Source organism: Gadus chalcogrammus, chromosome 5 (genome assembly GCF_026213295.1).
Source record: "Gadus chalcogrammus isolate NIFS_2021 chromosome 5, NIFS_Gcha_1.0, whole genome shotgun sequence".
NCBI classification, from domain to species: Eukaryota; Metazoa; Chordata; class Actinopteri; order Gadiformes; family Gadidae; genus Gadus; species Gadus chalcogrammus.
The window spans coordinates 10,795,111-10,808,619 of NC_079416.1; the positions used below are offsets into that span (position 1 = coordinate 10,795,111).

General features: G+C 43.5%; 2 protein-coding genes across 2 annotated transcripts; one reads left to right on the top strand and one right to left on the bottom strand.

Moving 5' to 3' along the window:
- Positions 1–2,175: 2,175 nt before the first annotated feature.
- On the top strand, positions 2,176–7,437 carry LOC130382582 (kelch-like protein 28). Its single transcript, XM_056590415.1, has 6 exons — positions 2,176–2,328; positions 3,183–3,443; positions 3,545–4,182; positions 4,550–4,993; positions 6,757–6,965; positions 7,181–7,437. The coding sequence occupies exons 2-6, from the start codon at positions 3,183–3,185 to the stop codon at positions 7,342–7,344; spliced, it is 1,716 nt and encodes a 571-aa protein (XP_056446390.1). The 5' UTR covers positions 2,176–2,328; the 3' UTR covers positions 7,345–7,437.
- A 2,201-nt stretch (positions 7,438–9,638) lies between these two features.
- On the bottom strand, positions 9,639–13,347 carry c5h14orf28 (chromosome 5 C14orf28 homolog). Its single transcript, XM_056590416.1, has 5 exons — positions 13,135–13,347; positions 12,315–12,839; positions 12,046–12,135; positions 11,827–11,965; positions 9,639–11,485 (listed from the first exon to the last, which is right to left on the bottom strand). Exons 1-5 carry the CDS (start codon positions 13,218–13,220, stop codon positions 11,306–11,308), a joined length of 1,020 nt encoding a protein of 339 aa, XP_056446391.1. The 5' UTR covers positions 13,221–13,347; the 3' UTR covers positions 9,639–11,305.
- Positions 13,348–13,509: the final 162 nt, after the last annotated feature.

Consider the following 13,509-nt stretch of genomic DNA (forward strand, 5'->3'; position numbering starts at 1 on the left):
ACCCAACGTAGCACTAATACAATACATATTTTACATTTTTTTGTATCATATATTCTATATCAACATAATTTTCAACATGTAGAGCTAATTTCCTCTAAAGCTCCTACAAAACTCTCTAACCTTCCATTAATCTAAGGGAAGTTATGGTTCGCTGTGGTAAGCGATCGAGGTCATTGGCAGCAGTCAACGACCACTTGACTTTTGCGGGTGCTGGTAAACGTTTCCATGGTAACAGCAGTTCCACCAATCAAAGACGTCGTGTTACGCTTTAGGATTATGGGTAGTGTAGTTGTTTCAATAACATTGCAAATAAAAAAAGTTTATCTAAAAACTAGAAGTTCATGGCTTCTACAGGAGCATATACCATGGTTTCAAAATATAAAGGAGAAAGGACAAAGGAGAAATAATTAAACGGAAATACCCTGGAGTGTAACACTTTATAATAAGGTCCCATAATAAATAGCAAACTAGTAAAATAGCTAACCTTTTGTTAATATTTGTTAATTGTTACTAAAATATCTATTTGGCACAAGTTAATTGTTTTTTCATCATTAATTAAATATTAGTGGTTTGTATAACCCTAACCCCACCCTAACACACAGCCCTAACCCTAACCATAACACACGGCCCTAACCCTATCCAATGACACTGTGGTCAGTGAAAAAAAACTATTAACTTGTGCCAAATAGATATTTTAGTAATAATTAACAAATATTAACAAATTGTTAAGTAATGACTAGTTTTCTATTCATTATGGCACCTTATTCAAGATTCAAGATTCAAGATTCAAGATAATTTATTGTCATTTCAGCCATATACACAGTATACAGTGAAATGAAATAGCGTTTCCCAAGTTTATTACAAAGTGTTACCCAATGGAGGAGAGAATGCGGCAAAATATTAGAAAATAACAGATAGGCTATATTCAGATTCCGATCATTGAATAAAGACGCTGCAGATGAAATGCTTGGAGTTAAAGAAGGGAGCTTGGAATTTAGAATTAGTTGCCTATATGTGTAAAGTGGATTGATAACATCACATTTCAAATAAAAGCTTTCCCCAATTTGTATCTCTAGATGGCCAGCTTTGCCCAGAGCGATAGATATCTCTCTCTATGGCTCTGGCTTGGCCATCACGCTATAACAAATACATGGGATAGGCAATGAAGAAGCTAACCATCAGTTCAGTATGATTCATCAGTACAAATGTTGTATGGTCGTAGCATGCATTTAGCCACGGAATATTTTTATTTTTGCATTTAAAGAACTGAGTCAGCCCAGAAATGCTGATGAGGCAGGGCTAGGAGGAAGCAGAGAGAACACAGCCACGGGTGTGCACACAGCCTAATGTTATGAGTGCAGCAAAGGATAGGATGCATTTTCTAGTTGGATTTTATATTAATGCAGGAAATTAATCAATTTATAAATACAATATATGGAGAAATACAGGAAAATGTATGCTATAATATGTAGGCCTCATAGTCCACGGGGGATTTTAAGTTATTTTTTCCAAAAACTAGAATGGGTTCTCAAGCACCCAACCCGCTCCACACTATTGGGGTGGGCCTGAAAGTGAGACCCACTCCGGCCCTGGTGTACATCAGTGACTGTAATCGATTGAACCAGTGCTCAGGGGCAGGTAGAATAACTATTGCTCAAAAAAGGGTTTATGTCTGGTGTATGAATATAATCAGGTATTTTTGAATCTGGTTAATGAAAGAAGTAACTTTTGTTATTTACATTATAGTGAAAGTAGTGTTGAATAGAAATAAGCATGCATAATCTAATACTTAAATGGACGAATTAACTGACATGATTGACCATAATTATACATATCATCGACTACACATTTAAAAAATTAAACAACTAAAATTTCACATTTCCTTTGTTATATTTATTGTACATAGTAATATAGGCTATGAAAAAAAATATATAGTTCATTCAGAAACAGTGAGCTAGATTGATGTGTATTATGTGTAACTACCATTTCCAATTTCATTGATAATAAATCTATATATATAGTTCATTCATAAACAGCTAGCAAGATATTTTCTCGTAGACATGATAACACATCCGTCCTCAAAATCTGAAAACAGCCACGTTCTCTACATGTGCTTTTACTTCGAAGGCGCGGCGAGTGGATCCGCCGCTCTCAGTTCTCGGGAAGCTCCGCGCTCCGTTATAAAACCCCTGTGGTCGCCGTGCGCAGACGACGCTACGCTCGCCTACGTTGTTTTCCTCATCGCCGGGGTTCCACAGATTGCCGCTGAACTACGCTACTGCGAAGTCGGTATTGACAGCGGCACAACAGACGCGGAATAAGTTACAGGTTTCTGTTTTTTATTTGGTGTCGTTTCGTGTGTATTTCGTCATGACACTGTTTCACTGTTACACAGCCGTTTTGTATTTATCAGCCTTGTTTCTGTAGGCTATATCAATCAATGATGCAGCTAGGCACAGCACCCGTGTTTATTTTTAGCTGCTAACCTGCGCTGACTGCAGTGCAACGAATGGTGGAAATCGGTATTGAGTATTTGCTGGAATCGAGTATACCAGTATTACTAAGGGTATGCTATCGCGTGAATGTCGTTTCTGCAAAATCAAGGCTGTTATTCACTATTTCTCTACATGGATTCTAAATAATGCATTGTGGAAGGAGACGTTTGAATAGCTCTGCAGCGTCTGATGTGCACTCAGTCAGAATCGGGGCAAGGCCCCTGTCAACAAGATGGCTAGCTTAGTGGATGCATCCAAACACGTCTCACAGCGACAGTACACTCTGGCTGGCTCAGTCGTTTAACATTAGGATAAGAGCATGACATGCAACGCCATTCCAATTTTGTTTTTACCAGCGCGTTTCATCTCCCCGCGTTAACGCTTGAATAAATAAATTTAATGTTATGCTATTTAGCCAACATTAGCAACTGGCCTTGGGCTGAGGGGAAGCTACGTTCAGCCAGGAAAGCCAACGCGTCTGACTCGAGTAATCTATCGATGGTTCTCAGACAAATACAAGGCATCACATGCATACGTTTTATACATTTAAACTTTGGTTATAAAAATGTCAAGCTAATTTTGTTTTTGCAAACCCATCTCTGATTAAATGGCTTATTGTAATGCTCATCATTAATGTCATGGTTTTTGCAGTGTTGTCAACATTGTATTGATCTGTTCTGCTCTCAGATGGACCAGCAGGCCCAGTCCTATATGCTTGCCAGTTTAACACGGCCTCACTCAGAGCAGTTGCTGCAGGGCCTACAGCTTCTGCGGCAGGATCATGAACTGTGTGACATTGTACTGCGTGTGGGTGATGCTAAGATCCATGCCCATAAAGTAGTGCTGGCCAGCATCAGCCCCTACTTCAAGGCCATGTTCACTGGGAACCTGTCCGAAAAGGAAACGTCGGAAGTGGAATTCCAGTGTATCGACGAGGCTGCGCTTCAGGTCGGTTTGCAGAAAAAGATTTGCTGATGTTCTGCACAAATGTATTATGTAGGCCAGTATTTATTTAGTCCCGTTAACTCCTCATCCTCTTTGTCTCACAGGCCATCGTGGAGTATGCCTACACGGGCACAGTCTTCATCTCCCAGGAGACAGTGGAGTCGCTCCTGCCTGCCGCCAACCTGCTCCAGGTGAAACTGGTGCTCAAGGAGTGCTGCTCCTTCCTTGAGAGCCAGTTGGACGCCGGGAACTGCATCGGCATCTCTCGCTTTGCCGAGACGTATGGCTGCCACGACCTGTGTTTGGCCGCCACCAAATTCATCTGTCAGAACTTTGAGGAAGTGTGCAAAACGGAAGAGTTTATCGAGCTGACGCGGGCCGAGCTGGACGAGATTGTGTCCAACGACTGTCTAAAGGTGGTCACGGAGGAGTCAGTGTTCTTCGCGCTGGAGTCCTGGATCAAGTACGACGTGACCGAGAGGCAGCAGCATCTGGCGCAGCTGCTGCACTGCGTGCGCTTGCCTCTCCTCAGTGTCAAATTCCTCACGCGCCTTTACGAAGCCAACCACCTTATACGTGACGACCACGCATGCAAGCACTTACTCAACGAGGCCCTTAAATATCACTTCATGCCAGAGCACCGGCTCTCCTACCAGACGGTGCTGTCCACCAGACCCCGATGTGCCCCCAAGGTGCTGCTCGCGGTCGGGGGCAAGGCGGGTCTTTTTGCCACGCTAGAAAGGTACATCTCACCTTTCTCACTTCTTCTTTCACTTCTATCCGAAAAATTCAAGTCATTAAAACATCTCTTTCTATAAATATATATAATAAATAAATACATAAATAAATGTATTCTATTGAATAGTATGAGTCTGGAATTTTAAGTTATGTTTGATGTCAGACTCCTGTCATTGAACACATTTTATATGCGTGCGTAAAAAAAATTATGTACACCGCGTCTTACCGCACAACTAGCAAATTGGTCATGCAGTGTTTGAGTTTGATCATTTATTGGTACTTCCAATTTCGATTGATTTTGAATGCTTTAATTGTTCAGAGGCTCACTTTGTTATAGATATAGTAACCTAAACCTTGTCTCCCTTCTCCAGCATGGAGATGTACTTCCCACAGACGGACTCGTGGATAGGGCTGGCCCCACTCAGCGTGCCTCGATACGAGTTTGGCGTGGCGGTGCTGGACCAGAAGGTGTACGTGGTGGGGGGCATCGCCACGCACATGAGGCAAGGCATCAGCTACCGCAGACTAGAGAGCACCGTGGAGTGCTGGGACCCCGACAGCAACACCTGGTCCTCGGTGGAGCGCATGGCCGAGCGCCGCAGCACCCTCGGAGTGGTGGTCTTGGCGGGGGAGCTCTACGCGCTGGGCGGCTACGACGGCCAGTACTACCTCCAGTCGGTGGAGAAATACGTCCCCAAATTGAAGGAGTGGCAACCCGTGGCGCCCATGAGCAAGTCCCGTAGCTGCTTTGCCACTGCCGTGCTGGATGGCATGGTGTATGCCATCGGGGGCTACGGCCCGGCGCATATGAACAGGTACTACTTCTGCTTTTTACCATAAATCTGTTTCACAAGTCTTGTTACACATGTGCTTCATATGAAGAACAAAGGAATGCCATTTTGGATTTCGAGGATAGTGGCTGGCTTTATTCGACTCTTAACTTATTTGATAATAGTCTTACAGTCGAATCATCCTGAATCTTCATTGGTATACAAGGGCCATACAACTTTTGTTAATGTTAGCTTCCGTCCACGGAAATGTTTCCACCTGCCTTCTGTAATGTATATGCTCCTAAGGGCCAGGCTCCGCACGCTATAGTCCGACACAGGCACACGCAGCCCCCTACCCTTGCGGTTATCTTGGACACGTGACAGACCAGCGAGAGATGTTAAGTGTTTCCAAGAAAACGGCCCGTTGCTCCCTAATGGCCGCAGTGGAAAAAAGAACGACCAAAGATAGAAATAGTGAAAGCCTCTATCGGATAGGTTTGGAACGTAGCCCGTATGTTTCCTGCTTCAGGTTGGCTCTCACAAGCTGATGGGGCTCGAGAGGGTAGAGTCTGTTGCTACGTCTCCTTGACTCCTCAAAGCCCTCAGGAAAATGTGTTTTGGATTGAACTTATTCTTTAGGGACTCCTTCTTCTCCCCAGCTGCCCTTCTGTCCTTTTAGATATAGTGAGACATTAAAGAGTTTCATCACCTTGGTACTGCTAAGCTAATAAAGGGGCCTCATGTATTTTTCAGCATTATGCAATCAGTATGTGCGTCCCTTTTGTGTCTTCGCAACAGTAAATCAGTTAATGCTACTAGAGGAAGGAACTCTTTGAACAAATAGTTGATTGAAGTAAATATTTGTTGAATACGCATTGCATTTAAATACCGGTCACTCGCAGTAAGATTTGAATGTTGGATACAGTTGCTAAATGGTAATAGCATGCAATTAATATGCATTAACATTTAGGGCGTTTAGCAGAAGCTTTTATCAACTTGTCAAAAGTGACAAGTACAATAAGCACATTTGTCAGAAGAAAGACAACAATATATTGCTGTCGGTACAGTAAGGATGTTCATAGAAACAAGCACTTACAATGCTAGGTTAACCCATTCCCTGTATACAACAACGATAGTTAGGATGAGATGCAGCCAATCCAACACAATGATACGCACTATTTGTGTGCCGGGACGTACAACATACAGTCAGTGTGTAATGTAAATGCATATTCTAAATGCATAAAACGAGAGGTAATGGGCTAGCGTATTCTTCAGAGGTGTTAACCAGAGACTGCCTCAGGTTGCACACTAATACTTGGCGTGTTATTAACTAGGGCTGGGTAAAAATATCGATTCATCGATGCACTGCAATTTATTTGTTCTCGATTCAATTTCGATTCAGATTTTTCTTTTAAATCGATTATTTCCTTAAAATTGTCATTGTAATCTAGAAGCGCCTATGCCTAAATGTACATGCCCTTTTACATTTGTCCATGTTATGATTATTACTTTTATGCTGGAAGTTTAGCTGAGGAATAATACTATACAATGGTGTATTCCCTTTTTGCTAGTTAAAGCACAATGAAATGGTTAATTCATTTTGAAATGGTTCATTCTAAATAATATTTAGGTATTTTTGTCATCTGCACGTATTATTGAATCGATATCGAAGCAATTGGATCAATATCGAAACGAATCTAAATCGAATCGAATCAAGACCTAAAGAATCGAATTGAATTGAATTGTGCAGTACCTGGCAATACCCAGCCCTATTATTAACCCTTTAACCTGTGTCTGACGCTGTGCAGTGTGGAGCGTTACGACCCCAGTAAGGATGCCTGGGAAATGGTAGCCCCCATGGCAGACAAGAGGATCAACTTTGGGGTCGGAGTCATGTTGGGATTCATCTTTGTGGTGGGCGGACACAACGGTGTGTCCCACCTCTCCAGCATCGAGCGGTACGACCCGCACCAAAACCAATGGACCGCCTGTCGACCAATGAATGAACCGCGAACTGGTGGGTCACTGTTTCTTTCCTCCATTCTCATAAAGATCAGTGACAGACCAAAACAATGTTTTAAATTAGTCAATTGTAAGTGTACTCTATCTATATCATCTACCTATTGTATCTGTCTGCCTAAATGCACTAGTCCACGCATCGTAATGTTAATCTAGTTTTGGTGTGTTAATTTTATTTTTGTTATTTACTCACTGTTATTATTGACATTGTAGGTGTCGGCTCCGCCATCGTGGACAACTACCTCTATGTGGTGGGGGGCCACTCGGGGTCGTCCTACCTGAACACTGTCCAGCGCTACGACCCCATTTCGGACAGCTGGCTGGACTCCAGTGGCATGATGTACTGCCGCTGTAACTTTGGCCTGACTGCCCTTTGACCCATGGCCCAGCTGGCCAGGACTCCGTAAGAGAAGACTCGGGACGAAAAGGCGGTTCTTTTTGTTTCTCTTTCCTCTTCCCCCCCACCTTCCCCCCCCCCCCCCCCCCCCCCCCCCCCCGCGCTCAGCCTCCAGGGCCCGTACGAGGCACCTCGCCGACGTGATTCCCCAGAGGAGGGAGCCTGCTGGGTGGGTACATGCTCCAGGGCCAGCTAGCTCGCTCGCTCGCTAGCTAGCTGGTGCAGAGGAGCACCAAGATGGCGGCACAAAATGAAGAGGTGCTGCTCAATGGGGTAGGAGGAGAATGAGGACAGGCAGTTGTCACCGAGGCGATGAAGAGACGGCCGCTGCTGTACTCTGCAGCTGAGCCCTTTAACACGGGCAAGAAATCTGTAACTTTTTTATTTTGGTGTGTGTGTGTGTGTGTGTGTGTGTGTGTGTGTGTGTGTGTGTGTGTGTGTGTGTGTGTGTGTGTGTGTGTGTGTGTGTGTGTGTGTGTGTGTGTGTGTGTGTGTGTGTGTGTGTGTGTGTGTCTTCATTAAAAAAATAAATATAAATCTTTAATTACTTTAAGAAGGGCTGCCTTTTTTCTCTCCTGTAAATAGTCCAAATGGTTTGTGTACTGATTCAGTGGTCAATGGAGAGATGACCCACCCTCACAGGCCCAGGCCAACACCCAGGTGGCTGTGCTTTCAACATACCCCCCCCCCCCCCCCCCCCCCACATGTCTGTTTCTGCCTAACCCTGGGAGCCAATGAGAAATGCCTGTTACACCTCTGTGCGTCGGTGTGTTATTTCTCTGGAAAAGCTACCTGGATCCTACCCTCCTCCCCCCTGGATTAATAACCAATACTAACTGGTGCTATATGTAGGATTCAGGAGCCCTTTCTGTTCGTCGCCTAACATAAATTATTGTTAATATAAATAATTTTGTTTTTTTTCTTGACCTGTTTTTAGTTGACTTCTATTCAGCTGGAACGTTAGTCTGCTTTGAAATGCCCCTGAATCTTACACCTCCTGACCTGCCCATGCAATAAAACAAAATCTCCGTCCCATTTAAAGCAATGCTTTTGGCTTAAAAACCTATACATTCCTGTCCATATTGCGTAAGGTTGGTATAATTGGACATTGGTGTGATCTTCAAATAGTCGTCTTGGTTCGCTCGTTAAGAGGCCTCAGAGAAGGCAGTTGATCTCGCCCCCACCACCCCTCTCCTTGCAGCACATGAAATGCTTAATCTTTCTTTTAATTCACAGGGATGATGTAATACCTAGTCTGCCACTTATTTTAGTTTCTTAAAACCTGAGCCTTGTGTTAGAGGTTCCACGGCAACCTCGGATTAAGTGATCTAATCATAATTCTGCAAGAAGTGCCAAAACATGCCTGTTTTTGTGTTTTCCTCCCATGTCGTGACATTACTTTCCTCGCCGGTAATGCTCAAACAATAGCCTGTTGGCGCTTAGTTCCCTGAATGCATACGTCTTGTGTCCTCTTATGCGGTCATGAAGGAGGATGATTAGAAAGCAGTCAATCAGGCCGTGTTGTTCCTGTATGACCCATCCTGTGGCATTTTGAAGGAATTGTTTTCCTGCGTCCCAGCTGCGGGAGGGCATTGCTTCCTTCATGGGCAGGGCCAGGCAGAGCATTGAGAGGGAGCAAAAGAAAAGGAAAAAAACCTGTAATGTGGCGCATCCATTTAAGTGTCTGTTCCTGTCGACGTCAAGTTTGAGCTGCATTGTATACACTGATGTTTGCACAGAAGTGGAGACTTGCATTGCACTTACCAAACTATTTGATACATATTGTAATTTGTACATATGTTTTATTTAGACTGATGGCATTTAGATAATGCAATAAGACTTATTTCTCTGTGGATCAATACCTTTTGTTTTTCTGTTCCTTTAGTCATTTTTAACAAGCCAAGGTATCTCGTATTGCTGTAACGGAATAACGCGTGGCATGTATGTTGAGTAGTGAGAAATGCTTGACTGACAAGCCATCGAAATGTGCTTTGTGTGGCATCATTTTTAGGTTTTGTGCATGCAGGTTCAAAGGGATTGCTCAATAGTTGATTCGTCTTTGGCTTCACATAAGTTGCACCGTAGCCTGTGCTATAAGCCACACATAAACATTTGACTTTACCATTGAACACTAGGCAATGACGTGGTCTTCTCTAGTAGCCCCTGCAGGCAACATTTTACGGTTTTACTAGATGTTTTGTTTTTCCTTCCCAAACTGGCCTGTCCCACAAATTTGCCTTGTGGTGATAACTTATGAGACATTACTTCTTCAAGTAGACATTAATGACAAACATTAGACTGCAAACCTGGATTTTATTTTAGAAAAACAGCGATGGAATGATTTTTTTTATTATTGCATATGTTCTGTAACAATACTCACTGATTTGTTTTTGTTTTTTATGTAACGCTCGTCACTTAAAATCAAAGTCTATTAGCAGGAGCACAAATTATGCAGGCATAATTATGTGCGTTTCTCATTGTTTATTAAGTGTATGTTTTGTTGTACTGTGTGGGCGTATGTATTTCAGGAATTTTGCGTAAGTGGTTCATACATATTCTTGAATCGTTAGAGGAAGCCTGATAAAATCTGCAAACGTGAAATCTGCAAAGAAAATACGAAAAAAATGATTTTCAAGTAAATGCTAATTTTATTTTATTTATGGCCTAACCCTATGTGACGTTTTGCCACCACTTTCACCAAAGTGCTTGTTATAACTAAAAATGCAGCTTCGGGAGGACCAACAACATCAGTTCTGGAACCTGCCAAGCTACAGTTTAGACTCTACAGACGGAATCCTTTGAAGCTGATGTCAATGTTTAGCCAAATTACCACTCTGCTTCTACTGCATTTCCATTATGTGTGTCTGAAGTAAGGTGATAATCTTGAATCTTTTATATCCTGTGGACTCTTACTGGATGCACAAGATGACCTTAGATATAGACTGTAGCTCTTTGGTTCACCACATGTTAACATATTTTACTTAAAGACATTTTCCATACATTTTAGTCTGTTTGTTGGTGCAGTTGTACCCAGTTAAAATAAATGCCTGCCTTATAAAGGTACTCCTTATCAATGTCTTATTTTGTGTGTTCTGTATCATGTAAAAATCATATTTTTAATTAAACATAATTTCAATAGATTTACATTGGCTGCATAGAAAGTGGTCATTTAATGCTTTAAGACAGAAAAATCTTTTGAAACAGACAATATGGAGTGGGTTTTGTTAATCTAAATACAAATTCAAGTTCTACAATTAGACTAGTATGTGTTAATACGGAGTATGAAATGATCATGATTTGGATTTTGGACAGCATTGTTATATTTACCATATCTTCTGCGTCCAAATATGTCATTGAAACTAAAGCATTTTTGGCACGAAGTGACAAATGGCAAAGGAAGCAAACAGTCTATTAACACAAAGCCCAGTGTAAAGAAAGAGCACCCTTTTAATTGAGGCAGAGGCCGATATGCATAAAGGTTCAATATTTTTACCGGCTCCTCAATGCATTTATTTGCAGCTCTCGCTACAACACTGCTAAATATAAATTGCATTCTCTGTAGGCATTCAAACACATGTGTTTGTATAGCAATGGCAATATGAGGTGTATGGATATTTATATTGTGAGCCTGACGTGAATATGACATGCAAATACCCCCTCGCCCCATTTGTGCATAACAGCCGAGAACTATTATAGTCCATTATATTCTTGGATGCCAAGCAGTGAGCCTCCTATAGTCTTCGTCTTTTGAAAAACAGCTCATAAGACTTGTAACAGTTTCCTCAAAACTGTAGGGGGGGGGGGGGGGAAAGCAATCAGAACCTCTATACATGGAATAAAAAGAAGCAAGGGTGGTAGAAATGAATCATATTCTGTCACATCTCTGTGAGCATGTGGTCCCCATTCAGACAGATTGTTGGTACTGGCGGGGTGGGGGGGCTTTACTTCTCAGACGCCCGGGTGTAGACGAGAGAGGAGAGCAGCAGCAGCTCGGGGGGCTTGTGCAACAGGATGAGGTTGTCGCTCCTCAGCCCGTCGTAGTGCATCCAGTAGCCGTCGATCTGGAAGGCGGCCGAGTAGTGGTGCTCCTCCTTGTTGAAGAGTGTGGCGCCCTCCAGTGAGTACCTGCAGAAATGCACCGTGGGCTTAGTGTGATTCAGCACATGTAGCAGTAGCAGTAGCCCGTCCCCCTTTGGAAACCGAACACAACCATGTCAGTATTTATTGTGTGACTCCTGGGCCAAGTTAAATACAAAATTCATCCCACCTAGTTGTCTCAGTGGGGGCGGTGCAGGTAGAAGAAAATATAACGGGCAATGTGTGAGGAGAACACCTCCCGTCGCTGAGGACCTTCTGCTGGAGTACTGGACCGAGCGGCCTTCACCACACCTAGTGCTCCTTCCGTCCGTTTCTATTCCCCAGTGCCCACGGCGATGCAGACAGGCTGTAGAAAAGCAAGAAGGTACCTGTGCTGGGACAGAGCCAAGTGGTAGGGAACGTAGGAGAGCTCCTCCGCCTTCCACTGCTGCATGTTGAGGATGACGAAGGGCGGCGCCCCGTGGCAGAAGACCCGGTGAGAGAACTCCCGCAGCCCGTCACACCTGGTCGGGGGACAAGGGGAACACTTGTGTGTTAAGTAGCTATGACAACGTACAGCACGGTGAGTGGAGGAGGGGCTCACCCGAGTTCGGTGCAGAGGAGGATTTTGGGGCAGAAGAACTCATCGACGGCGGACTGAATGGGATCCCTGGGAGGCAGTTCATGAGGGGGGCTGCGGGACAGAACCATAACAACTGAAATCGTAGGAAACACTAAATGGGAAGAAACTGCAATCAACCCAACACGGCAAACTTCATTTGAACTCTGCTCACAGCTCAAAATAATTTGTATTAATATGGCAACATTTTATAAAATTGAGATGTTTCTGCACTGCAGGAAATGTGATCCTACTTGATGATGACCGTCCTCTTGAGGAGCTCCTGGAAGCGGGTCCGACAGCTCCAGCTCGTGCACAGGCTCTCCTGCATCGTGGACATCAGGTTCTCCAGGTTTTCGGTGAAGTTATCATGCTCATTGCCAAACAAGTCAATCTCCAGAGCTGCTTGGCAAACTGCAGATCGATACTGTTTCTTAGACATCCTATACCAGATCCACAACATCTTAACCGTGGTGTAGTCACACGAGTCCATCAGTGTGAGAAAATGCTCCACAAACTGCTTGCCCAGGAAGACACCTAGCTCCCTGGGGAATCCCTGATTGTCCCGCAGAATGACATAGAGTATCATGAGGAATCCGTCGATGGTGCAGGTGTTCTTTAAGTATATCTTGACATACAGTGGGGTACAGGATATAGCCTTCCGTCCTGCCCGGATGGTGTAGACGCCACCCCAAGGAAGCACTGGCCTCCAGAAGGAGCGGTCCTCTTCATCGTTATTATTGATGGACGCCCGAATCTCCTCAAACAACGTCTTAGACCTGAGAAAATGATGATGCAGTCAAACAATAGATTACTGTTCAAAAGAGACTGATGAGAACACATTTCAAGGGGGAGTTATGGACCGAGTCTGTCACTCCCTTGAATTGCTTTATTTGGGACAACGAGCCTCTTGCCAACCACATATTTGCAGGATATGCAATGCATTATATTTTGATATATAAACCCGTTTAGACTGGAAACTAAACAATGCGTTAATAAATTGGATAGAGTGCCAGGCCTTAGACCGAAACATCTGTGAAGCTAGCTAGCATCTGTAACGTTAGCCTAACGTACCTTTCAAATTGTAGCCTATTTTCAGTGTTTGTAATTAACGTTTGCAGGTCTTCGGGGTCGTTTAAAACACAGAATTTACTCTCCATCGTTCTCTATGCTTCTTCATGTCTCAATACAGGCTTATAGCCTGAGCGACTACTGATACTACCTAGTGTGTATTTTCAGGATCATACGCTGGCACGTTTGCAAGATTCAAAACATACTCGAGTAAACGTCAAGTTACGCCCATAAACATTGCGTTGCAAAGTCCTTGTAGGTGCAATGGCGCCCCCTGCTGTCGAGTCGGGGGGGCCACCTCACCCTGTGGATTATTACTCCACCTTACAATCATAATACTAGAAGTAAATTATAATAATTGTTATAATAGTAATAACA